Here is a 26,121-nt window from a genome sequence, read left to right as displayed (position 1 = left end):
GTAAGATCAGCAAATGAAAACTGATACCCAGCCATGACTCTTCTTGCACTTTGACCTACCTTTTGACCTTGGGAAAGTAACTGGGGATGTGTTTCTGAAATGAGGAAAATAAAACCCTGAGGCTTTTGGACCACAGATACTTCCTTCACTGCACAATCAGAGTGGGTTCAGCTCTGGTCTGTATGGAACCAGAGACCCCCATATAGTACTGATTTGCTATTTTTTTATAATGCATATTTTTATTTTGATGTTCATTTTAATCAGTAATATAGCAAGCATAGAGATTGTTGTTCTTCACTAATTCATGTGATTGTCTTGCTTGAGCTCTTTGAATACATTTTGGGGTTTGGGTTTGTTTTTTTGGTTTTTTTTTGGTCACAAACATTTGATTCTTAAGCAAGGACTGACTGGCCTACCACTGTGCCCAGGCATAAAGATTCTGGAAGAGGTTAGGTTGTCAGTAAAATGTAAATCTTAGGGTGTAATAAAGTGTAACAGTATGAGATGCTCTGCAGTATAAAAATCCGAGAGTTTCTGGTTGTGATGCGCAGAAGGCAGCCCCCAAGGTTTGTTTGAGCTGTGTGGAAATGAAGGACAGCTGTGCCTTTTGTGAAAACAATATCCATGAAATGCTGCCATGTGTGATTGTCTAATCATAACTGGTGACTTCAGAGAGGAAGGGACATTTTGTGGTTAAGGCATAAGACCTCCAGGTCTGGGAGTTCTCAGTTGTGCTGGAAGCTTTCTTAAGTGACCATATGAAGGATCTTTCTCCCTTTCTCCCTGTCCCACATGGGATATGGACATCTCTTCTGCTTGTTTCATGTGCATGGGGATGGTCTTCTGTTGTATTGCCATACTGTGTCCAAACTGCAGCTAATTACAACAAAGGCATTTCAGCCCTGCCAGACCTGTTGGTTTTGGGGGTTATTTGCATGGTTTATAAGCAAAAGTCTCTGTTCCCTGCTATTGCTCCCTTGATGTCAGGACTGAAACTGCCAAAGTAGTCTGCCATGGGGAAAAGCTGTCTCAGTATTATTTCTGCTGACTCTCCCATCACTGAGTCAGCAAGATGGTTCACATCAGTTTTGACAGTCTTTTGAGTGTGTTTGCTCAGTCTGACCTCAAGTTTATCTCCCCATTTGTGCCTAGGGCTTGGCTTGCTTGCTGGGACTTAGGGTTTCAGCCAGGAGGACAAACCCTGTGCCAGGGATGAGGGAGCCTGCAGGGCTGCAGCTCCCTTGGTTTTCTGTTGAAGATAAAGGTGAGGGGCAAGGAAAGGCTGCATGTCCGTGTCAAAGTATGTGGAGAGATTGGTCTCCAGTGCACTGTTCTGTGCCCACCAGCTTGCAGTGGCTGACTGTAATGGTGCTCTTGGCCGCTCTCTGGCAAGAGAGGAAACACGCAAGTTATATCATGTTTGAGCTGACGTTTTATCTCGGGTATTTGAGTAACTTGATAATGTGTCTAAATTTTTATGGCAGGAAAATATTGCAGTAGTAGGCCTGTGGTGGTAAACTGTCTTCTTCCGTCCACTCCATGTGTTTGCATTATTAAGCAACCTTGGTACTAGCCTTCAGAAGACTCACCTGTTCCTTTGCTTTCTATTTTGGAGGGGTTTTTCTAAGTAATGCTCTTTTGTTCTCGTAGGCCCTAGTGGGCAAGCAGTCATCTTGGATGGGAGTGGCTGTTTTCAAGAGGAAACCTCTGTTAAGCCTTGATTTTTTTTAAGGTATCCAGAGGGAGAATTTAGATGCGTTGCAGTGTTCAGTGCTTTCTGTTGTTTCATGACCAAGCTGTTATGCATGCCTCCATAATTGAGAGGGATTGCATAAGACACTGACATGGAAGTCCTGGAAGTAGGACCAGATGGGGTGGGGGAGAAAATGCATGGTACAAAAGGCTGGCTGTGTGCTTAGGGCACTGCAGCCAGGACTGTGGTGTTGGGATTTGTCCTTAGGTCTTGCAGAGCTTTCATGTGTGGTCTTGGGTAGTGATCATGGCTTCATGATCAGCTGTCTGGAAGCCAAATACTGCCCCACAGTTCTGGTGACCTTGTTCTATTTCCTTCATGGTTTACTCCAAATGATGATGAAAACTCCTTCAGATATTTGTAGGAGTTCCTTGGAAGGCAGCATTGATTTTTCAGCAAATTCTAGTGCTAAGTGAGTCTGAAAATGCTTGGCATGACAAAAAAGGCAGGGGATGAATGCTCTGCTGGTGCTGGACTGGTTAATTACAGCTGTGAAAGATGGTGACTCTTTGTTACTCCCCCTCGTGATTACAGGCAGGTCAGCAGGAATCTCAGTGTAGTTCAGGTTGCATTCCTGCAATTGCCTATAGAATATGTCCCTGAACAAGAAAATCATACCTCCATGTGGCAAAAAACCTCCAAGCCAAACCCAGATAAAACAGACTAGCCAAACCAAAAAGTAACACATCACTGAGGAAACGGAAAAGTGGAAGAATTATTGCTTGGCTAGCATTTTTTTTCCATAAGGCATGTGGCTCTTCAAGAGAAGCTTGAAAAATATCATAAGTAGGGGTAGATTCAATGAAAAAGCTTGCAAACATCTGATCTCTGCATGCTGGTATGCCTTCAGCCAGCCCCCCCTTTGTGCAGCTGACTTTCGGAACAGTTGATGATCTCACCAAAAAATAAACAAGCTGCAGAAGTGTTTAGGGATTTTGGCACATGTAGGAAGTAACTAAGGAATTGGGGTGGGGGAAGTTTTTCCTCCACTTGCGGTGAAGCAGGGTGCTTTAGCCTCTGCTGGAAGGAGGACGGTTTTATGTTATTGCAGGAGCCAGATCTTTTCCCAGCCTTTACCCGGGCAGGGAATGGAGGTGATAGTGGATTTTGCTAGCAGGGTTCAAGTGGGGCGTTTGCACACCATGCTCAAAACCAGCATATTCATGAGTGGTCCTGCTGCGTGGGAGAGAGGAAGGCGAGGGAGACACTTTTGCCCCAGAGTAACCTCCGCCTTGCCTCAGCTGAGGCGGGTGATTTACTTTTTCGTGTGGAACAAAAAGGCAATGGGGAATTTGTAACTGGATATGTAGATGAAGGAGCAATGACCGTCAGTAACCCCGTGTACTTCGTGCTGCAGGAGCAGAGCGCGTAGTTCCTCCCCTTGCCGGCTCCTCTGGCAGGATCAGCCTGGGAGGCAGAAGTGGCACCCGAACCTCTGGGTCTCCCTGTCCCCTCTGGTGGCTCCCTGAGTGCACACCATACTTCTTCCTGATGGGGCCCATTAGTATCACCTGCTCAAGCTAAACCAAAGCCAACCAACAAAAAATATCCCCCCAAATAGCAAAAAAACAAAACACAAAAGAAACCCCCCAGCAAACAAACAAACAAAAAAAAAAAAAAAAAAGAAGGAAAAAATCCCAAAACCAAACAAACAAAACCCCAACCAAAATACAAAAAAACAAGACAAATCATAAAACCCCTCCTGCATAAGAGGTGGGGGGAAAGGTAGTTACATCTGTGCCCTATAGGAGGGTAAAGGTACAAGTCCCTGGTTCTCCATATCATTACTTTCTCTTTAGAGCTCCTTGTTTTCAGCTATTTGCTCTGGGTTGCAGCATCCTGTCTTCCTAAAGTAGAAAATACGACATGGCACCTAGCTAGTTGTGGTACCTCATCTGGAAATCTTCACTCTGGTAAATCCTATAGGACTTGGTCTCTCACCTCCTCCTGGCATAGGTGCTTTGCTCATCAGTTCTTGTTTAAGCATTATGGAGATGGAATTGTCCTCTCTGTCTCTTAAAGAAAACAGCAACAACAAACACTAAACCAGAACTACTAGACACCGCTCCCTGCCCTGCCCCCTCCCAAAAACCCCCAACCAAACCACAAAACAAAGAAACCAAAACCAAAAATACAAAACAACTGCAAAAAAAACCCACAAAAAACCAAACCCATGCACAAAACCCTGGAAAACAACCCAAAACAGTGTCAGCTCTGAGCATTAGCTTCTAAAGATCCAGTTTTGTGGATTTTAATAGTGTGCTTGAATTATAATTTCCAGGTGGTTCCCCTTTGCTGTGATGGAGGTACAAATTTGTTTTAAAGTCAAGAGCTGAAACACTGATGGCTTGAGAAGGTGAAGCACTTGGGAAAGAAAATGGAAATAATGCTGCAAATGTATTTTTTAATTCCAAGTAGCTAAGATTGTTCCCTGGATCTGTGATTCTGTATGTGTCTGCATGTGTCAGACTTTGAAATTAATGGGAGAATACATCAGCTGTTAACATAAATAACTAAAGGCTAGTAAATCCCTTAGTGGTCCATGCACCAGCTCAGTCCCATGTTCAGTAACAACACAGGGATTAAGTGCTAATGCTGTAGTAGATTTCAGATCAAGAGAGCAACTTGGTGTGCCTTGCTTCTGTGTATGTATGAGCAAATTGGCCTGAAGTAATGATGTTAATGGGAGTTGGTTTTGAAGGTCGATTGCTTTTTTTGTTGCTGGTTTGGGGTTTTATTTGAGACCAAGACATCATGGATTGACATTTCTGAAGCCTGCCAAGTTTCAGAGCACTTTACCAGCAGCTCCTCTTCCTTTTGCACTATGGTTTGTGTAATTCCCTCTCCCCTATTTATCAGCTTGACTTTTCCTGTTCAGTGCTCTCACATGAGTTTCCTTTTGGCTTTGCTGTGACCAGAATTTTGCTTGTTTTGTCATTTTCCAGACTTGAAACTTCGGGATTTCCTGATTGACAATGAGACATTCTCTGACTTCCTTCATCATAATGTGTCCATGCCATCATCTTCTGTAGAGGAGCTACTGGATGCAGGGGTCAACCTCCAGCAGGTAAACAGTACTTTCAACTCCTAACATAATGCTTGTCTATTGTTTGTTTAGCTATAGTGCCAAGGTCCACAGTGCTGGACCCCTCTGTGCTAGGTGCTGTAGAAACACAGAGGATAATGTATTCCCTGCTTCTGTCTTCCCTCTTGCCCTCAATTTACTGTATTATTTGATTTTAAGCTGTAAAAGGATGCTAGGAACATAAGTAAATATTTCAATCTGCATAAGAGAATAGTACCCTCAGGCTAAACTGAATTTCTTCCTTCTTTTTTTTTTTTTTTTATGAAAGTAAAACATTAATTAAGCTGCTAGCACTGTTCTGACTGTTTTCAGCCACTCAGCTTGGACTGGAGCAGGGTTTCTAGGTCTTGCTCTGCCTTACATTCCTGTGCAGCAGAAGGAGCTCTACTTTTAGGTTTGTGGCCAATGCATTAAGACAGACACGTTGTAAATTACAAGAGTCCTGCTATCCTAAGTGCTCCATGATTGCAGTCATAAACATAGCAAGTGGTGACAGTGAGCAAGAGCCCCGTTGTGCGATGGCTGTCTGTCATTGTCAAGCTTGTAACATGTGTTTTGCTAGGCTTGATGAATTAGTCCACCAGCATCCTTTCTAATACAAAAGTCAGAACAGACTTCAAAGGAAGACCCAGGATTCTCTTGAAAGAATGCAAAAGATGGTATGCAAAAGGAGGAGGAAATCCATTTTGATCCTCAACTCCATATCAGGTCTCTTTATTGAAGTGAAATGGATTCATTGTCCTTTTAGTGTTTGTTTTCCTGTAGTTACAGATGCTGTGCCTCTTTGCACACATTGTCTTGTTCTTCAGTGAATTTTTTCAAGCCATCTGTTTTAGTGCAGTTTGATAAGTTATCCTACAAGTTAAGGATACATTCTACTAAAAAAATGTAAAGCAGAGAAAAAATTCTTACCCATTTTAGGCTGCAAGCTTCGTTTTACTTGAAACTAATAGGATTAAGACAGAATCATGCTACAGATTATTCTGAAAGGGTAACTGAAAGACTGCAGCAACAGCATTCTTATCATTCTCCCTAAGTTAGTGGAGAGACAGATTTTCAAACAGGCAAAAACTGCAAAAAACCTCACTGTACATTTTGTGACTGCCATGCTATACTGGTTGTATATGGAAATGGAAGGGGGAAAAAAGCTTAGCTTTTATCTACATAATATGTCTGACAGGTGGTGAAAGACTGGTCAGTCACCTTATTCTTCATTGAATGCTTCAGGCTGTGCTCTTGTGTAATTCTTGAGCTGAATCTGCTAAAGCACCGGGAGTGATGCTGCTAAGTCATAACAGCATTCTGTACTTAGGGATGGCAAGAAGAGCTACTCTGAGCACTAGGATGTTAAGCTGTGGAGCAGAGCAGTGGCCCACCAAATTTTCCGTGTGCGATTTTCTAATACAGATGGTAGCTAGAGATGCTGACCTCTCCCTTCCTGAAGAATGACTTTATCTGACTCACAAAACAGACGTCTTTGATTTTGCTGGAGATCTGGTTTGGAGATCTGACCTCACTGTTGAGCTGCCTAGTGACTTCAGTATTAATAGGCAGTATTTGTTAGGTCTCTGAATGAGTGGGTCACAGCTTCATTCAGAAGTCATATAGTAAAAGGGCCTATCCAGAGTATGCCAACCTTTCCCAGCAAATACATCCTGCTTCTACTGTCTGTTAGTGTCCTGGGGTTGTTCAGCGAGGCCAGAAGTCATGCTATGCCATCAAGTAAGGAACTGAAGTCTCCAAGGAGATGGGACTGTTCACTAGTGTTACTGTAATGACAGCACTCCAGCATGTCCAGCAGGGTTGTGTATCTAGCATACTGAAATTAGTGCAAACATTTAGTGAAATTAGTGCAAAGATAAAAGCGACCAAAGCCTTGTCTTGATGGGCATGTTGCTTCCTGGGGCTGAGTGGCTCAGCCTTGTGTTTTTCCAGTCGTGGCAGTTGTGCTCAGAAGGGTGTGGGATTTGGAAGGTGCCTGGGTCAGCAGTGGGCAGGCAGCTGTGTAATTAAGCCTGGTATGCTGCTGTTGTCCAGGTGTGGCCAGACAGCTCTTGTGTGGCTTGGAGGTGGGAATAGGTCCTGTCCCTCTGAAAAGTTGAAGGCACAGTGAGGTCCTGGGCCAGTGCTGCAGCATGATGCATTGTCTGTCAGTGAAGAGTAAATAGTAATGGCCAGTGCATATTCTGCTTGGAACAAATCTCTGTTTCATGCAGCAGAAAAAGTCCCAAGGAGAGAATTATATGACATGTAAGGACAGAACAATTACCTATGACTACTTTCAGGCATGAGCCTGGCCTTTTGAGAGTCCTTAGGGGACTAAACCTGTCATTTAAGATGTATTTTAGCTCGCTGAAGACACCATGGGTTTAGATGACTGCAAGTGGTTAGAGAACTTGCTGACTTGGTGAGACTGGGTGCTTCAGGATGGATAGGTAGAATGCTTTTTCTAAGGTCTCATGCTGTGGACCTCAGTGTTTGAAAAGGGCAGCTTCTCACCAAAAGAGCTTAAAATCTGGTTGGGAAAGGTCGACATTTTCAGAATGATGGAAGGTTGATCACCACCACTTTTTGTGAGTGAACACTGAGGCATTGGGAATCACTGTTTTTTCTATATGTCCACCCAGGGAAGCTTGTTCTGGGAGTGTTATTTAAGTGCCCCGCAAATATCTCCTTCTCAGCATGGCTATAACACTGGTAGTAGTATCTCTTCTGGCAAGAAAAAAAGCACCCCAAATTTTCAAAAGGCAAATCTTTTTGATGCGAGAGATGTGTGGCATTGAAAGATTTGATTTTTGGTGTATGGGTACAGACCAAAGTTCAAGATTTGCATGAGTATGGCATTAAAAATCCCTTCTATCTCCTGTCAGTTCCATTTGCTTGTTTCCTGAATGTAATGCAGTTTTACCCCCAGATTGTGCATACCCCTTTGGTTTTGACAGACAAAAAATTTCAGACTTACCAGCCTGGTTCAGGAGCTGCTAACTCTACTGGAATGTAGATCAATCCTCTTTAGTTTTTGTAAGTTGGGCAATGCACACTGGGTCTTATGAAATGACAGAAAGAAGAAATTAAGTATACAGCTGTTGTTACCTGTGCATTTACAGTAAAATGGTTCCATTTGTCTAGCCCCAAGGCAAACAAAAGTTTCTTTACAATAGTAGACTCTGGATTTTTCCTTGTTTATCACCTTTGAGAAGCACTCAGCTTTTTGGCATGGACTTTGTTGTTCAGCAAACATGAAGCTGGTAACTGACCTTATTAAAAGAATTTGTTTATCAGGTCTGAAACAGTCCTGATGATAACTCAGAGGGATTTTATCAATTTTGTTAATAAGGTGATTGCATGTGGATTAGGAAACATTATTGACAAGGGGACCATTACCTTAAGAAAAATATGCCTGTGAAGGAAGACTATAGGATCTTATCTCATTTGTTGCAGCCAGTAGGATAACTTTTTTTTTTGCTGATACATTAGCTGCTCAAAAACACTGCAAAATGTTTGTCTCAGCAGTTAGTGAGTAGATACTTCAGAGTTAAGGGAGATGATTCTGAGTCATTACTGCATAAAAAATGTGGCTGGCAGATATGTCAAAGTAGTTTGGGACAGAGGTCTTTTGCCCTTCACATAGATTTGTGAGACTTGTGTCTGGTCACAAGCCTTGTTTTTTTATTCTGTGGCTCATTTCCCAGAAGACTGAATGTTAGGCAATGTGTGTACCCTTGGTTGGAGGAAATGGCTGCTGTGGAGGATAGGATCACGGCTGCTTTGTGCATATTTGCAGGAGAATGAAGAGAGACCTGCCTCCCCCAGGACTTCTCTCCCATGTTCTCAGCAGGGAAGGGTTTTTCTTGGAACTGAGTTGCATATGAATCAGGGCTGCTCAACCTGTAGAGAAGAATGCCCCCTCACCTCTATCTGGAAATGTTATGAATGGCTTGCTTTGTTTGAGCAATAACCAATTTTTTTTGTTGAAGTCTTAGATGAAGGCAGACTTACATGCTTTTCCCACTTTCACAGGTCATTTTGTCTGGTTATCGAATGCGACTGAGAGATCTCTGCAATAGCTCAACATTGTCTGAATTTCTAATGATCCAAAATCAGATGGCAGCCATGGACTCTGAAGCCTTCATTTGCACCTTGTCAAAGGAAAAATTCCGTGCAGCTGAGCAAGTCTTCCGTGCTAACCTGAATCCTTTGAAGCCTCTTCAGGTGAGTTTGCTGGCCACACCACTGAGAGTCTTGTCATTGTCACAGTGACATTTCCCATGCCTTTCAGTCTAGGAACTCATCCTTGCATTTCCAGAACTGCTTAGAGGAAGTTAGAAAGGAGAAGGATGGTTGCTCTTTATCATGGGAGCATGAACAATATGCTTCTTCCCGTCATTCTTACCCTTACTGTTCAGTCTGCTACAGCATAAGTGTGCGTGGTCTGAAGTTCGGTTTGTCAAGAGGAAAATCTTTATGCTGCACAGTAAGAAACGGGGTCTTGGTTGTCTCTGTGTTCTACTCAAATGTTCTATCTTGGGTGGAATGAGTCCAAATACAAGCCTGGCTTTTGCTGAGTGCTAAAACTACCACTGTCTGCCCTCAGCATGAGGCCACTGAGTACAAAAGTTTCTAGCTACTGACAGGCCACAACCTTTAAGCAAGTTTAAACCGTATGAAGCAGAGTCAAGTTTTAAAGTCCTGTTTCAAAAATCAACTAATGGAATGTGTACTGGGGGAGGAATTCATTGAACTTCAATAAAATACATTATTTACAGGGTAACTAGGGACTAGAGTGTTGGATCTAGGAAAATCCAATAATGTTGTGCCACAGATCTGCAATATCTGTTAAAACATGGAAGCTTGAGGAATTCCGTGCTGGAAATGACAGTAGAGTGAAGAAGGGACCACAGAACCAACTCTGTTACCCACTAAAACAAATATTCTATTGTCTGCTGTGTGAGATTTCAGATTTGATGAGCCTTTCAGTACTCAAAGTCATGTACCACTTGCTTGGCTTTGTCCACGGTCAAAGAGAGTCATTATCAAGCACTGGAATCCTATTTCTCTCCTGCACACTATATAGCGGTCTCTCCACAGCTCATCTTCTGTTTTCCACGTATCCTCCATCTTTGTCTTTGCTGCTGGAAGAGCAAGACAACCCATAAGCAATAAGAGATGGAGTAACAGCACTAAAATTGTAACAGAGATGGGCTGGAGAGGACTCGCTATAACTTGTTACTTGTTTTCAGTTTTATACCTATATGCACATGTATACATAATTTACTTTAAGCCATTCAAAGGTGCTAGAATTCTGGGGTCTGAGGTGGCTGAAAATAGCCAGCTCTTGTACCACTCAGAATTGGTTTTCTGGGCCCTGTGGAGACTGTCTTGCTTTTCATATTTACGGAAACTTCTGCAGCTTAGCTAACAGAAGCAGGTACTGTGTGTCTGTGTTCTTAGGTCTATATTGTTTGTTAGTGAAAGGAAACACTCATAAGCCACTTTGTGCCTCTTGGCAGCAGCAGTATAGATTTAAGACATTATGTGCACTTTTGGGGGGCTTCTGAGAAGCTGGGTCATGATCTTGTCTTTAAGGGTAAAAAAGCTGGAGTCCAGAAACCAGCAGTTCTAAACCTACTGTGCATTGTTGTCTTGTAAAGGTCCACAGTTTTCCTCAGAAAATTTGTTGCAGTGTATCTCTGTGGTAGTTAAGCTGCTGTAATGCATCAGTGAGTGAAACAAAAGCTAACTGGTTTTGATATGGCCGACAAAATGGATAAATTAACTGTAGGATCCCAACCAGCACATTTGAAACTTAGTGTCTTTAGAGGCTAAAAAGTGCCCTGACCTGCAGTAACATCCTTGAACAAGGAGGGAACTTTCTGCTCATGAACAAAGGAGGCTTTTGGCACAGCTTATTGAAGGCATTGTGTGTCAAATCTTGGACATGCACACTGAAGATAGCATGCTCTGTATCTGCTACAGAGTCTGAAAACCAATGCCAGCAATTTGTCAAGGTATTATTTTTTTTTTTTCTGAATCCCTTTGATGTACTTCACAGCAAGGCATTTCAGTAAGCAAAGTAAGGGCCAAGTGAAATGCAGGTGCAACAGCAATTTGGAGACATGTTCTTAGCTTGTGTAATTGGACATGGGCTTCGCTGATTGCACTATTCTGTGATTATGGAGAGGCAGCATCTTTGTACAAGAAGGTTAATACAAGGGCTTGCAACCGTGTGCAAGAACTCTGTAAATTCAACACCAAGGGCTTGAATTGTAAACTGGAATTTACTTGAATTGTAAATTGTGCCTCTCTGATATCTGGACAGTTAAGTGGCTACGGTTTCTTGGAATATCTTAATACCTATGACTTAGCCTGACATGTACCTGCTTGTTTTTTTTCCCCTCTTCATTCCTGTTTGTTATTCCCTCTGCAAGATGATGCAGTGAATTTCATAATGGAATTGATCCAGATTAAAAGTGATTGACCTGATTGTGTGTTTACACAAATATTTATGCTAAAACATGAAGGGGAGCGTGCAAGATTTAGAGCCCTATGATCAGGGAGTGAGTGTGTGGGCTGAGACCCTGATGATAACACTCAGTTCTGCTGGCTTAAAATGTGTGTGCATTTGCAGCCTTAGGGAAAGGCTAAGTGTTCTAATTAGCTCTCAAAAATGCAGTAATTACTAGCAAATTATGGACAGATCAAGGTTTAAAAAAAAAAATTAAAGTGCATGCATGATAAAATGCATGAGCTCTAAATGTTGTAGCACTTTTTTTGTAAAAAGAAAGGCAAGGAATAAACATTTTACATACCTGCTCCTCAGTTCTATCCAGAACACCTTGAGTGTTGCCCAAAGGGCAGTGATACAGTTAAAACAAGAACAGAATTTCACACTAACATTCTAGCTCTGTCGCTGATCTTTTGTATTGGATGAATTTAGCCTGTTCTGTAGGATGCAAAAACAGAGCCAAGCACATTGGAGGTATAGTAGGGAGGTTAAAGTCTGTGTCCTTACTCTTTTTCATGTAAGAACCTACTTGAGGCATGCTGTTCAGATCAAAATCCAGCAGAAAATCTGGGTGTGATCATGGGGCACCAAGATGGAGGATAAACTTTCCGTCTTTTGAGTGTTCACTCCACTAGATGGAAAAAGTGTTTTAAAAAGTCCCGATTCCATGGCCTATGTCTTAATCAGCATCCATTCTCTGAAGCCTTTTTGACCAGCAAGACTATAGGACATAGGACATATTGTACAAGCTCCTTGTGGACACATCATCTCTTCTTGAGGCTTGCCTTGCAGCAGCTGAGTGAGACTGAGGCAGGAGAAGCTGGTTTGAGAACAGTAGTGAAGCATATGACTGCGTGTTACATATGTCTGCATGCATGCAAATTTCCTTCCTGACTTTCTCCTTGTGGTAGGCCAGCACTTGTCCCAGAGAGGAACTACTCAGTTTGGGAAAGGCTAAGAGGAGCAATGACAGTAATTTCCCAGTCATTACCACACAGTCCAGTGGGACATTTCTGACTGTCTTATATCATTGAAGTACCTGTTTGTATAGTCCTCTGCAAATGTCCCCAGTTTTGAATGTGATTTGGCGGGGGAAGGTTAAATGATAATTCAGATTGCTCCTGTGGGATTTCATTTCTTAGACAGCGCTGCCTAATAAGGGCTTTGCCCTACTCACTTCCAGTGGTATGGATCTGTAATAAGCCATAAATATGCTGTGGCTTGTCTACTACAGTGGTCCTTGAAAGACTGTGGGTGAGCACATGAAAATCCAATTGTTTCTTTCTCCCTTCGTAATATGGGGTGGTATTTTGTCAAATAATTAGCATGAACTAAGCATTAGATAATGCGTTGCAGTTGAAAAATGGTTTTTAGAAAAGGTCTCCTGGTGTAAATATGTGCTGCAACTGAATTTGTAGCTTTCCTTGTCTTTTGAGAGCATTTTCAGTCAAGCACCATATCATCCTTTTAAACAGCAGAGGTTTGAGACTTCCACTCTCAGGAAACAAGAGCAGAAGCTTAAAGCACGTGGTTTTTCTGCAGAGGCCAGTGGAAAGTTCCTGGTAAGATTAGTATAAAGTTGTAATAACTATTTCAAAGCAAATGTGGCAGGGTCATCTTCATTAAGGAGAACCAGTCAGCTGTATGATGCAGACTGAATTTTGGCTGAATGTTTTGACTTCTCAACATTTTAAACGCATGCATTCTTGTGTATGTTAAATCAGATTTGTCCATCCCCTGTAAGTCTCATGTGAATTTATTCAAGGCTTGTCCTTCAACTCTAGCCATATCAAGTATTTGTCACTAGAGTAAATCTTGTAGCATGCCCATACAAGCACACAGAGTCCGCCCAGTGCGCTCAGTACTTCAAGAGTATTATGGTGTTGGCTGCCCCAAAAGAGAAATTGGTGTCTTGCTAGCCACTACCACAGTAATTGTAGAGGGCAGTTGTGTTCAAAACCTGCTAGACATTTGTCTTTCTACAGAGTGCCTAGAATAGACAGGTGATATTTTTGCAGCACATTGCCAGTAAATGAGTCATTGCCCTCCCCAGCCCCTAGATGTAGTGCAGATATCTGGTAAAGACAGTCCCACAGTAGGAACAGTCTTCCTGGATATACCCTGGATCTAGAGGTTTCTTATTAATGTAATTAACTACTTAATGAGTCACTACAAAGATGTGTGTTACAGGGAAATTAATGACATGTTCATGTGTTCAAAGAAGACTGGCCCTTGTGACTGATCTTTTGTTACTGTCTCTGGTCATGACTTACGAGTGGCTTCCTGAGTGGGCTTTGAGGTTCAAGAAGTGGTAGAGAGAGTAAAATTTCCCCCATATATATGGTACTATTGCAAGTTCTGCTGAGAAATGATCTTGAAGTGATACGAATTTGTTAGGGAAGAAAGGTCAGGGTGCTGTGGTATGAAAGGATAGATGGGTACTCCTCACATTTCAGAATAAGGTTTGCAAGCTCTTTGAATCACCTAAGATGTACAAGATCAGGAAGAAGTCCTGTTAGGCTCAGTATCCAGCAGTGGCCCTTAATGGAGGCATGTGAATGGATGCAGCCACTGGGCAAGCACATAACATTTCTTCAGTGTAATGTCCTGTTCTTCAGCAGCTTGCAACCCAGACTTTCTCATCTGCTTCTGGGATCTTGTTGTTTAATAGCATTTGGTAAGATTTTTATGTTCAATTAGTTTTTTTAAGTCTTTCTTAAACTCACAATACTTTCAGCATTGTGTAGAGTCTACTGATTTTTTTTCTGTTTTGAATAAGTTGCATATGCAGAAGCTCCTTTGTTTTTGTTTTAAACTGATCATTCCACTGGAAGTTTTCTAGTTCTGTATGATGAAGCACAAAGGCAATCATCCCACTTCCATTCCTTTGTCATAATCTCTGTTTGTCCTTACACATTCCATTGGAAGAACTGGGGTCTATTGTTCTTAGTTCAAAAACCATTCTTACCTTGAATCACGGCCTTTGTGTGCATCTGAGCTCCTTCAGAGATGGAGAACCCAAAATTGCGCATAGTACTTGAGAACCAGGATTGCATTGTGGATTTATGTTGATGCTGGTCTGTTTTATCACTGTATTTCTAAGACCTCTCTTTTTGAGTGGCATTAGCTAATTCAGGGCCATACAAGGGGTATCTTAAGGTGGAACTGTCTTTTCCCTATGTACATTACTTTGCAGTGCTGGATTTTGTCTGGCACTTTGTAACAGTGTGTCAGTAGGAGGATGTTCACTAATCCTTTGCAATTGGATTTTGACTTTTCACTATTCTGAACCAATTAGTATCTTCAGAAGACTTCCTCATCCACCCTGTCCCTGAATCACCTCTGAATGCAGTGAACACAAATCTGAGTGGAGATTGGTGAAGTATACGGAGCTGAACAAACACATCTCTTGTTATGCATGAACCTGGAACTTTCTACCTCGCCTTACTGCTAGAGTTGTAGTGGTAGAGCAGATAAGTAGCTTTGCTATTTGCTGGCTAAATTTCTTTAAACATGTCTTGAAGGTCTAAGCCTGTGAGATATTTAATTGCTTTTTTCCTAGATGATACATTTTTATTTATCCAAATCTTAAGGATTGAATTTAGTAGAGATCCATGGAGGTTAGAGAATCCTCCCTGAATTTGCAACTGGCTTTGGAGCAAAAGCTAACCATGCATTCAGAAAATGAGTTTTAAACATCCCAGCAAATCAGCAGAACAGTGCCCATTTACAATAGCTGGCACTGACCAGGTCTTACCCATCTCCAGCAGATCAAGCAGAACAAATGAAAACTTCCAGGCTTAGTTTCCAGAAATTGCCCCAGGGAAGATATGAAAAGGAAGAGATTAAGCTCAAAAGATACGTGCTAGAATCATGGGCCTTGGCTGTTCATCTTTGTGTTGCAGTGCTATAACTTTAGTATGCTTTCAAATGCTGCAACGAGCTACTAATATGAAATTTTAGGAGTTTGTTTTAATCTTCATTCCCTTGAAAAAAGGATTGTGCCCAGATGTTTTCCATGCAAGATAATCCAGATATGTGAATGAAAGGGAAAAAGAACCCCACAAACCGAACTCCAGGCCATCAGTTACATGTACAGCAATTGGAAACAAGGAGTTGTCTTCAGTGTGACTTCCTGCTAGAGCAAATAGTTTCCTGAAAGCTATGCCTTCCACTTCTGGAGGTCTGTTGGTCTTGCTCTTTGGTGACAGTGCATGCCAGCTACTTTCTGGAACCTGTTTATTTTAAAATACACCCTTGGTTTGGGTAAAGAATATCAAGGCCTGATGGGAAGACTTTAGTGATAATGTACACTGCAGTAGGGACTCCTTTGTATCTGAATATCTTTGTATCTGTGTAGTCTCACTGAAAACTTGTACCCACCAAATTGTCTTTTTCTTCGCTGTACTGACTTTGCATCCCCTTCTTAGCATTTGTGGGATTTCACGTGCTGTCCTGTAAACTGTGCTTGTTTTGTGACCTGGAATGCAAGTCATCCTTTGCATTGTAAGTGTATGTGCATACATTCAACGTTTTGTTGGTATGGTTCTGATTATAGCATCTGTGTAGAAGAGAAAGGGGTGATCCTATCACATTGCAGGGTGCAGAAGTCCATGGTATTTTAAATGCAGAAAGCCAGCTCCATCTTCCCCACCAATGTAAACAGTCCTAACTGCTCTATGCAAGAATGTTTACAAGAGTTTAATTTCTTCATTTGTGCTTTGCAGTAACTTCTAGTTTCCTTTTCTCTCTTCCTGCAGAGACAACTTTCTTTCAATTCCTCCTTGTGGGATCTGTCAGAAACTGTGGAAACGTTGAGAGAGAGTATTGGGAAGCTTGTTAAAGAGGTAAGAGGAGCCTTTGTGTCAGGAGAACACATAACTGTGGTTACTATCTTAGCCTGTGATCAAGTACAAGAAGCAACTTATAGTCAAATCCCTGGCTTGTTTTGAAACTTTTCCCCATCCTACAGCTGTTTTCCCTGCGTGCAGGCAGCATGCACTTCGCAACCTCTTGGCACTGCAAGTTACAAATACCATAACAGGAATTAGGACATTTTCTGTAGTGTTTTGTCTTCTCAGCAGTGGCACAACGGTTGGGCTTGCAGTACATCTGCTGCCAGGTAGTGCCTTGCAAACTACATATTGAGGCTTTCCTTACTATTTTTTTACATCCAGTTGCCAACTCACATCATGGTTATTAATTGGTTGTATCTACTGCGTTTCATGCGCAGTGAGGGTATGGCATGTGGAAAAGGTGCTGTGGCTGTTATAATTTAAATTAGTAGTGGTAGGCTACTGTTTCCTCTTCATCTATCTTGCATTTTGGGCCAGAGATTGTTTTCCAGTCTTGTGGGGTAGTCAGCATAATGACACCACAACACTAAAAAAACCCAGCAATTTGCACAGTCAAATTGACATTCTAGAGACTACAAGTATTTGTTTTTGCAGGTGAAATTATGGATTAAGCAAAAAAGTCCTGTGTACCTAAGTTTGAATCAGAAGTCCAAATATGGGGGAGTAGGGGGTGAGGAGTGTTGAGCCAGAAACTTATCCAAGCTTTTTTGTCTGGCTCTGACTTTGAAGTGCTGCTATTAGTCAAAAACATTCTCTCCCTGGAGCAGAAATCACAACCATCTAAACCAAACAGTGCCGCCGCCTCCATCTAAGCTAAACAATGCCGCCGCCTCCTCCTCCCTTCACTAGTCTTCTGTCTTTGCATCAGAGTGCAAGAGCTCTGCGCTGTGAACGGCAGTAACCTCTGGGAGCATGCACAAGAGCGGGTCACTCCAGGTTAGCGTGCGCCTCACTCCCACGGAGGGGTAGCTGCCGGGAGCCAGCGCTGTGCCAGCCAACAATTCCTGGCATGCACCCCTCCCCGAGTCCTACAACCTGCTGTGCAGTTCCCTTCACATTGAAATTAATACGATTCCAGGATCAGCTTCAGTTAGGACCATGGAAGAGCTTTTGCTGCTAGCAGGGAGGCTGCCCTTCTGAGTTTGACTACAGCTGTTTCCTGTTACGTCATTTAAGCTTGGCTTTTCTTCTTGTCTGGGATAAAAATAATTGAAACCACGTGATACTCAGTTTGCTGATGTGGCTGAAAACGTCCCAGGGTAACGTGCCTTTTGCTTGGCAGCTGTTTTGGGCATGACTACCTTTTATTCTGCCCTGCTGTGCAAACAAAGGCAGCATTTTGCTCTGTGTACAGCATGAGCTGCTCCAGATGGCTTGACCGAAAGTAACTTCTTATTGTCTGTCAGGCGGATTTCTGTGTGAAAAGGAGGGACTTGCTCCCTTGTTTCAAAGGGCAGCAGCTTGGGAGGGTGGAGAGAACTATTGTTTGTGCCATGTCTGGGAGCCTTTCTAGCAGGGAATTTTAATTAGAAATGGTCTGAGCAAAATATTTGTCTTGGAGTATAGGGATTGATTTGATCTGTGTCCTTGGACTCTTTAAATCAACTTCTAGGAGGGCAGATGAAACAGCAAGAGCAAGGACAACTATTTAGATACACTTAGGGAGACAGCTCTGATGTCTGGAAGAAAAAATAGCTTAGTAACCCTTCAGATTTGACATATTTGCTTCCAGAGGAGTAAAATGAACAGCTCTGCTGTGAAGATGCTGGTGCCGAAGATGAAACAAAGTTCCTTGCTTAAGCTGTTTCAAAATAATTTGTAGAAATGTGTTTGCAAATGCAATCCCTCTTTAAGATGGTTAGTACTTCATATGTTTATGGGAATTATCTGCGCTTCCTATTTAAGTATCTTTGCTTATCATGTTAGGGAGTTTATGGTACTTTAGCTGAAGCAGGTGCCTTTTCGCTGGGCAAAAATGAGCTCTTTTTATCTAAGATACCAAAAACTCCCTGAGGCATCCCTTTGAATTGCACACTCAAATTGTCACACCTGAAATGCAGCCTTGGCTTTTTGGATGAGAAATCATCAAATCCAAATATCTGCATGAACACATGTAACAAACAAAACTGGTTGTGTGACAGTTTTCATTCATGTTCCATGATGCTGGTGTCCTGTAGGTCACCGTGAACCTGGAGCCAGGTCGAGTGGTGCCAGGCTGCAGGCAAAGGCACCAGTGAGTAGCAAGGAAATGAAAGTACACTTGAATCAGTCAATCTGGACATTTGTACTTGGACTTTCGCTGTTTTCACAGCTGTCTTGCATTATATCAGTGTGTCATGTGCTCTTAGGCATCTGAAAATAGAGGCTCCTTGTGTAGGTGACACGTAGTAGCTGTTGTTTAGCTGTTGTTTGAACAAGAATTTTTGTCCAGATGTTGGCATGTCTGAAACATGCACAGATGGGTCATACAAAGTGTCAGGTTTACCTTCCATTGTAAGGCCAGAGAGTCTTGAGCGTGCTTTCCTTGGGTTGGTTGTTCCAGCACGCTGCTGCTCTCAGCATTGTTGCTGGCTGGCTTTACCAGCTGGCTTTGCCAGCTGTCTTAGACTTTGATTATCTGCATTTATTTAAACAAAGGTGATAGACCAATGCACTGTGAACAAAAGTGGCAGATGGTCTTTGACTCTCTTACTGTCTCTGAAAACAGGGCAGTTGGAGCACAGCATTTGAAGTTTTTTCTGAGATACAGTTGATGAGCAGTTACAAATAGGTGTCTCAGCAGCTGTGCTAACCCTGTTAAGTGCATGTGCCTGTTATGGATAGCACAGTAAGAACATCCAAGTTAATGTCACCTGATATTTCAGCAGGAGTCAAGAAATCAGATTAAATTCTAGAAAACACTTAAAATGGGATAGAGAACCAGCTGTAGCATTTTACCATGTTACTATACAAAACCCTTTGATAAGGAACACAGATCTGGGGTTTTTTTTCTCTGAAAAGGGATAGCATAACTGGAATAAAGTTCAGAGAAGGCCAGTTAGGACATTTAGAAGTATAATGCCTTTCAAAAAGGAACAAGGGAATAGGCTGAGACTGTTCAGCTTGCAAAAGAGATGAGTTGGGGATATGAGAGAACTATAGAGTTGAGTGGCACTTGAGGAAGAGATAGGGATTGAATGCTCATTGTCTCTTGCAGTAAAAATAAAACCACATGATACCAAATGGAGCTAACCACAGCCAGATTAGGAGAGAGAAGAGGTCCTTTCCTGTGATACTGGTTGTTAAATACTTGCGGATGTTCCAAATTCTAGGAGTTTACCATGGAAGAAAGTCATTGAGGGTTAGGAAATAGAAATTCCCTGAGCTGCAAATAAATGGAAGCTGGAAGGTTACTTAGATGAAGCATCCTAGATTCTTGCCTTTGTCTCATTTCTTCTTAGCATCCACTTATTGTCGCCATCAAAGAGGTGATGTTCTGACATCTCAAGATAGCAGGTCTGAAAGCAACACTCAGTGTAGCATGAAACCAGTGCTCATGCAGGTGGGTTACTTTTCCTGTTGTAGCGAGCTTGGCCATGTCCAAATATGGCAGCATTAATGCAGTGAGTACCTCAGGCTGAGGGCAAGGTGCTTTTGTTCATGACACATTACAGGCATATTGTCTGGCTTATGCCACTCAAATGAGTCTGGAGGTACGAATTGTTCTGGCTGGTTGAATGTTGTCACCTCAGGCCTGGTGTCAGGTCAGCTGGCCAGCAGAAGGCTCCTTGTAGTGACTGGCTGTGTGCAAAGCTTATGCTGTGATTCAGGCTCCTGGCTGCAAAAGGGTTTGTTTTCAAGGATCTTCTGGGAATGCTGTTGACAATGGGGCAAGGAGTTTCTGGGGCAAAAATAAGTGATGCCAGTCTGGGAGGTCCATCTGGCTGCCTGGTGTAAATCAGTGGAGACTGGGTGGAGTTGTGCCAGGTGACACTGCTGTGGCCTGTGGCTCATCCAGTTTGTGGCCCACGAGTTGCAGTCACTTGGTGTTGTTCCTTTAATTCCTATTCTGACTCAATATATGCCACCCCACCTGTCCTTGTGAGGGTACTCCACTGGAATGTAAGCCGTTGTGCAACCAGGAGGACAAGCAGCTTCTACATTAGAGGGCAGGGAGGCCAAGAACCACCCACAGCATTGGAATAGAAAACAAAGTAGTAAAGAACTTGGCAAGGATACATTGCAAGTACTTGCTCAGAAGAGACTTCTGTTGTGGTGGTGGGGAATTGTTTTCCCTGGTTCTTCCCCTTGACATTGTGTTCAAGGGGATTTGTATCTGTTGAAAAATCTGTTCTGTGGTTTGAAGGTGCATGGAGAGAACTTCTCCTTTTACTAATCCTGTTCGATACTTGCTTCCATTCTTTTCTCTGCCCTTCCCCTTCAGCTGCTGAGCATGAAGAGCTGGAGTGACATGAGGCAAGAGGTGATGTTCCTGACCAATGTGAATGCCTCAAACTCCTCTACGCAGATCTATCAGGCTGTGTCACGCATCGTGTGCGGCCATCCTGAAGGTGGAGGGCTCAAAATTAAATCCCTCAACTGGTATGAGGATAACAATTACAAAGCACTGTTTGGAGGCAACAGCACTGAAGATGATGTGATTAACTTCTATGATAACTCCACAAGTAAGTGTAACAATGGCATGGTCTGAAGTCCCATCCTACTTCATGATTGTCATTGCTAGTGTTTTCCAAGCTTCCACAGATGAAAGTAGGTGATCCTGAGGGACATATTCACTGCTGTTTCAGAAAGGCATACACATATTCTGCATATGTACTTAAGGCCAATAAGTTATCAACTAGCAGAGTCTCCCAAAGACCTGCTACCTACCTACTGTGTAGAGTACACAGAAAGCTGTGCAGTGGATCTGCTTTAGTGGGAGAGGGAGCACAGTCACATGCAGCGTCTGGAAATCTGACCTTTTCCGGACAAATTTTGTTTGTGCCATGCATTGGGGTTGTGGGAGTGTTGCAGAATAGTACTGTGGCTCTTCATGTTGGAGGCTACCTGGTTGCTACTTGTTCACTGAGCAGACTGTGCATTGGGCAGACTGCTTGGGCTAAAAGGGGCTTTTTGTGGAGCTTTGCAGTAAAGGAGGGAGTTTGTGTCTGAAAAATGCTTTGCTTTCAGCTTTGATTGTTTTTGAAGCTCTGTGCCTTCTGCAGTTGTCACTGTGCTGTTCAGCCACTCACCTTTGTGCTCTTCTTCAGCACCCTACTGCAATGAGCTAATGAAGAACCTGGAATCCAGCCCGCTTTCCAGGATTATCTGGAGGGCTTTGAAACCCTTGCTGATTGGGAAGATCTTGTACACTCCAGATACGCCAGCTATAAGGAAGGTCATGTCTGAGGTAACTCTAGCCCTGTCCTCTGATAATGTAGCATTAGCTGTGTCCTCTGGCTGTGCAGCTGATCCTCTCTAGTTAAGTTGGACCCAAATATAAGCCTAGGAAGGATTGCCTGCAAAAGCACAGCCTCCCTGATCTCTCACCTCCCATGCACTTACTGTTGAAGGCTCAATACACCCTCTCAGCTCATGATGGTCTCTGCCAGCTTTTGGAAATAACCTTCCTCTCCTCTTTGTGACAGGTTAACAGGACATTCCAGGAGCTGGGTGTGTTTCGTGACCTCGGGGGAATGTGGGAGGAGATAAGCCCAAAGATTTGGACCTTTATGGAAAGTAGTCAGGAAATGGATCTCATTCGGGTCAGTATGCTGTCCTTGCCAGAACCACTGCTGTTGTTTTTTGCAATAAGTGATGAAATATTTATTTTAAATGGTACTTCAGTGTTGAATTGGGCATATAAATACTATGGATGGGACCCCTTCTTGAAAGAGATCTTGATTGTACTGGTCTACTGATCTTGCATTATGATTTGCATTCCTTCCTTTACTTAACAGTCTCCTGCAAACAGAAGCAGTGCACATTTAACACCCAATTCTAATCTGCCTCTGTTGGAAAATGTACTGTTTTGTCTGCAGTGTTGCCCTAATGTGTCATGAGCACGTCACTGTGGTTCCTCAGGTGCAGCTCTGAGGGGTGGATCTTTGCACCCTGTGCCGATGTCTTTGGAAGTGCAGTGATGTAAAACTAACATCAAGATACAGAGGGATCACTGTAGAGTAGTTTTTCCAGCTGTCTCTGCAACACATTTGGTTGAGTATCAAAGTGCACCATCTTGTGTACAGAGACTTCCCCAGGTCGTATAAACCTTGAAATTCATTCCTTTTTTACCCCAGTGTAATGCTCTGCTGAATAATCATGTGACCTGGCCTGTTGTACTTCTCCATCAACATGACATTCTAGAGCACCAGAGACAGTTGAACAGATCGTTACAAAGCTCAGGCAGAAAGTTGAGGTCCCAAACATTGATTTGCAGTGATGTCCTCTGAAAAGTGAATGTTGTTCCTAATTATTTTAATTTTACTGAGCCCTGGACTCCTGTGGTTTTGTATTTTATGTTGCTTGTTAATGCTGTTGCTCTCTGGTAGTTAATTATTGATCTTCCAGCAATCTCGTCTTTTCTGTACAAGTGTAATAACAGTGGTCTCTTTGTTGTCACCTGTTGACATTCACACAAACAGGAGTACTTCATTGTCAGGGCCTTGGCAGCTCCCAGGGAGCATCCCCTTCAGTTGTCATGTTTCTGGTTTGACTTGCCATCACCTCTCAACTTTCTGGGTTATACAGTCTGTTTGGCATATTTCTTCCTGCTGAGGGAGAGGAAAGTGCTTTGCTTGCCCATCCGTGCCACTTCTAGCTTGATGCTAATGTGCCTGTGAACTTCAGGAAGGGCAACACATGCCTCTGGGTTAAGGAGCTTTAATGTTGGACTTAAACAAGATGAGGTTGAGCCATTTCCCTGCGTGCGTGGTAGCAGAAGTTAACCATGGAGACCAAATGAGAAGAGAGCACAGCACATCCAATTCCTGTGTGCTTGGATTTCCTTTTTGTATGTTTTCCTTTGGTAGCTTGGTCTGTTCTGTTTTTCCAGTTTGCAAAGTTGTTTTTGTATCTGTGTGACCCACTGCTTTCTGGTTTGCTGTTAACAGCAGAGTAAGGGGAAGCTCTTTACCTCTCTTTCATTTTTGTTGTGGCAAAAAATCCACTTCCTGTTCTTAATCATAAGGATTTTTGCAGTTTTCTCTCTTCTGCAGGTTATTCTTTTTATCTCCCTGACTTCAGTTCAACTATGTAATTTACAATTACTGTTCCCTTCCTGCCTGGCCTTAAATTGTCTGCCCAGTGGACTGGTTTCTGCTTCAGTGCATTTGTGCTAGGCATTGTGCATACAGTAGCCTGCCCTCAGAAAGCTAGCAGTTAAGCCAGGTGAAGAAAGCACTGTCCCAGACAGGAGGACAAAGGACATCATGGCTGTACAGGGCTGCTTCAGCCAGCCCTGGTGGCACAAAACCAAAACACAAAAATCACTTGGCCTCTGGTGCTGGTATTTCTGCTCAGCACAGTGACTATTGAGCCTTCAGCCATGCCTCAATTGCTCTTCATCCCAGCCAGGAGGTGAGATTTTTTCTGGTAGAAGTGGGCATAGCTAGGCACCAAGTATTGGGCAAATGCATTTCTGCTGAGCTAGCATCTCCCTCTTCCCTGGTTTGCCTGAAGCTGTATGTGGCTCTCTGCTGCCCTCTCCTTGGGAGAGGGGGTGGCAGAACATGGAGGCAGGCAGCCAGCCTGCAAAGCACACCAGTATGGTGTAGCTGTACTGAGGGAGCCACATCCCTCTCAAAGGGAAGGTGAGGGGAAGTATGCCACTGTACTGACCCTTTCAGTATTGACAGAGGGCCTCTTCCTGCACCTTCTTAACAGCTGTTTTCCTTGTAGTGCTTTCTTCATTATGAGAGAGGAATCTAACATTACTTCTCACAACTATTTCTTCTTTGAAAACAAAACACCTGCAGACGTTGCTGAAAGGCAAAGCCCTCTGGGACCTGCACTTGCCAGCTTCCAACTGGACAGTGGAGGATGTTGCCCGTTTCCTGTCAAACAGTCCAGAGGACTTTGAGACAGAAAATGGCTCTGTGTACACTTGGGTGGATGCCTTCAATGAGACAGACCGGGCTATCCAGACCATCTCCCGCTTCATGGAGGTGAGATACTGTTAGTGTGGGCAAGGTGCTGGGGGAGGGCAGCAGCTTGATCTCCACTCATGCAGTGGGATGTTCTAAAAAGGGAAGATGGATATTCCTCCATCCATTTCCTGGATGCAACCAGGATGTAGGAATCTAACTGTAGGTCTTGTTTTTGAAGTATTTGCTTTTGTCACTGTGTGTGGTTTCCTGCCCTTCTGTTACTGACTGAAAGCTGCTGCTGTCTCCAGCAGTGTAGCAGTTCATACTTCAGTCTGGGATTTACCTGGGGGCTGTGGTAAAGCTAGCAGCTGCTTCAAATGGAGGGAACAAAATTAGTTCTACTTTTTGCCTCATCAGCTTGGGAGACGAGTGCAAACAGAAACAGGCCATGGCCTGTTAAGGGCCTGATCCAGAACCTTCAGGTCTCTCCACTGATGTTTAGAGGCTTTGAATCAGCTTTGATATATTGGTAACAGATGAAATAAGACTATTTATGGAAGTTGATACTTGGATGAGATCCTGTAGGTAGTACTGCGGTGCTAGCTAACCTCTTGTGCAGAAAATGCCTTTGCTGGGGTATTTCTCAGTGATATATGTTTGACTGGTAGGTGACTGTCAAGCAGGAAGCAATGACAACTCTTGCAACTTGCTGGTCTACAACAAACCATTGCAAAATAGTCTGATGCTGTTGTCTTTTTTTCTTGGGCATGACATCACCATTGGAGTATTCTTTTCTTTCCCTCCACCCCACAACTAAACAAAGTACATTATAATTTGGCAGTGTATCCCATAAATGCTTCCAATTCTCTCCCTGTCTAGTGTGTCAACCTGGATAAACTGGAGCCTGTGCCCACAGAAGTCCGGCTCATTAACAAGTCCTTGGAACTTCTGGATGAAAGGAGGTTCTGGGCTGGCATAGTCTTCACTGAAATAGCTCCTGACAGCACAGACCTTCCTCAACATGTGAAATACAAGATCCGCATGGACATTGATAATGTGGAAAGGACCAACAAGATCAAAGATGGGTGAGCCCTGACATCCTGCCTTATGATCAATTTCCTATAAAGGATGGGGTGAGGAGGATTTCTAATGGAAAGGTCTTGTTCCCTTGGTGCAGGTACTGGGATCCTGGTCCCCGTGCTGACCCCTTTGAGGACATGCGCTATGTCTGGGGAGGCTTTGTCTACCTGCAGGATGTGGTAGAACAGGCCATCATCAGGGTTCAGACAGGCACGGAGAAGAAGACAGGAGTTTATGTGCAGCAGATGCCCTACCCATGTTATGTGGATGACATGTATGTATGCAGGCTGCTTCAGAAGCTCCCAGGAGAAGGAGCTTGGGAGACATGGGCTTTTGTCACTCCTCAGGCATGATTTTTTTTCTCTGTTATCAGTGAGGAGGCGATCTCCATAGTGTTCCTAATCCCTAGAATTAGGGCACCCACGTGGAGCATTTAGAATATGTAATGACTTGTGGAGTCCTGCCCAGGAGGGTACTGGAGTTGAACATCCACAGTACCTTCCTTAGGTGTGACCATACACACTTGACGCAAGTGAAAATAGCACTGGGGGAAAAAATGTAGACAGGCACAGGAGAGGGGAAAGAGGACAATTGAGAGCAGTCCCCAGGCAAGGCAACTCTCTGCACCCACTCTTCCACTGAGTGACAGTTGCAGCTCCAGTTCCCATCCTAACTGGCAATATGCTCTAAACCCATCCACCTTACCTCATGGTGAGACAAGGATTCTGTGTCAGGCTTTGCACATCAGCTGCTTTGTGCAGTGAAGCCTTAGCTGT

At 43.3% G+C, this 26,121-nt stretch overlaps 1 protein-coding gene across 5 annotated transcripts in view; it reads left to right on the top strand.

Moving 5' to 3' along the window:
• Positions 1-26,121, top strand: part of ABCA1 (ATP binding cassette subfamily A member 1) — a 92,639-nt gene that overhangs the window by 40,216 nt on the left and 26,302 nt on the right. For all 5 annotated transcript variants that reach the window (XM_038123695.1, XM_038123699.1, XM_038123694.1 and 2 more), the window contains 9 exons: positions 4,699-4,820; positions 8,859-9,050; positions 16,104-16,190; positions 20,623-20,863; positions 21,449-21,588; positions 21,827-21,943; positions 24,155-24,343; positions 25,145-25,350; positions 25,443-25,619. In XM_038123695.1, the coding sequence (XP_037979623.1) occupies positions 4,699-4,820; positions 8,859-9,050; positions 16,104-16,190; positions 20,623-20,863; positions 21,449-21,588; positions 21,827-21,943; positions 24,155-24,343; positions 25,145-25,350; positions 25,443-25,619 (1,471 nt within the window). The remainder of the gene's footprint in view (positions 1-4,698; positions 4,821-8,858; positions 9,051-16,103; positions 16,191-20,622; positions 20,864-21,448; positions 21,589-21,826; positions 21,944-24,154; positions 24,344-25,144; positions 25,351-25,442; positions 25,620-26,121) is intronic.

Source organism: Motacilla alba, chromosome Z (assembly GCF_015832195.1).
Source record: "Motacilla alba alba isolate MOTALB_02 chromosome Z, Motacilla_alba_V1.0_pri, whole genome shotgun sequence".
NCBI classification, from domain to species: Eukaryota; Metazoa; Chordata; class Aves; order Passeriformes; family Motacillidae; genus Motacilla; species Motacilla alba.
Note: the sequence above shows the minus strand (reverse complement) of the source record. Positions and strands in the feature narration are given on the sequence as shown.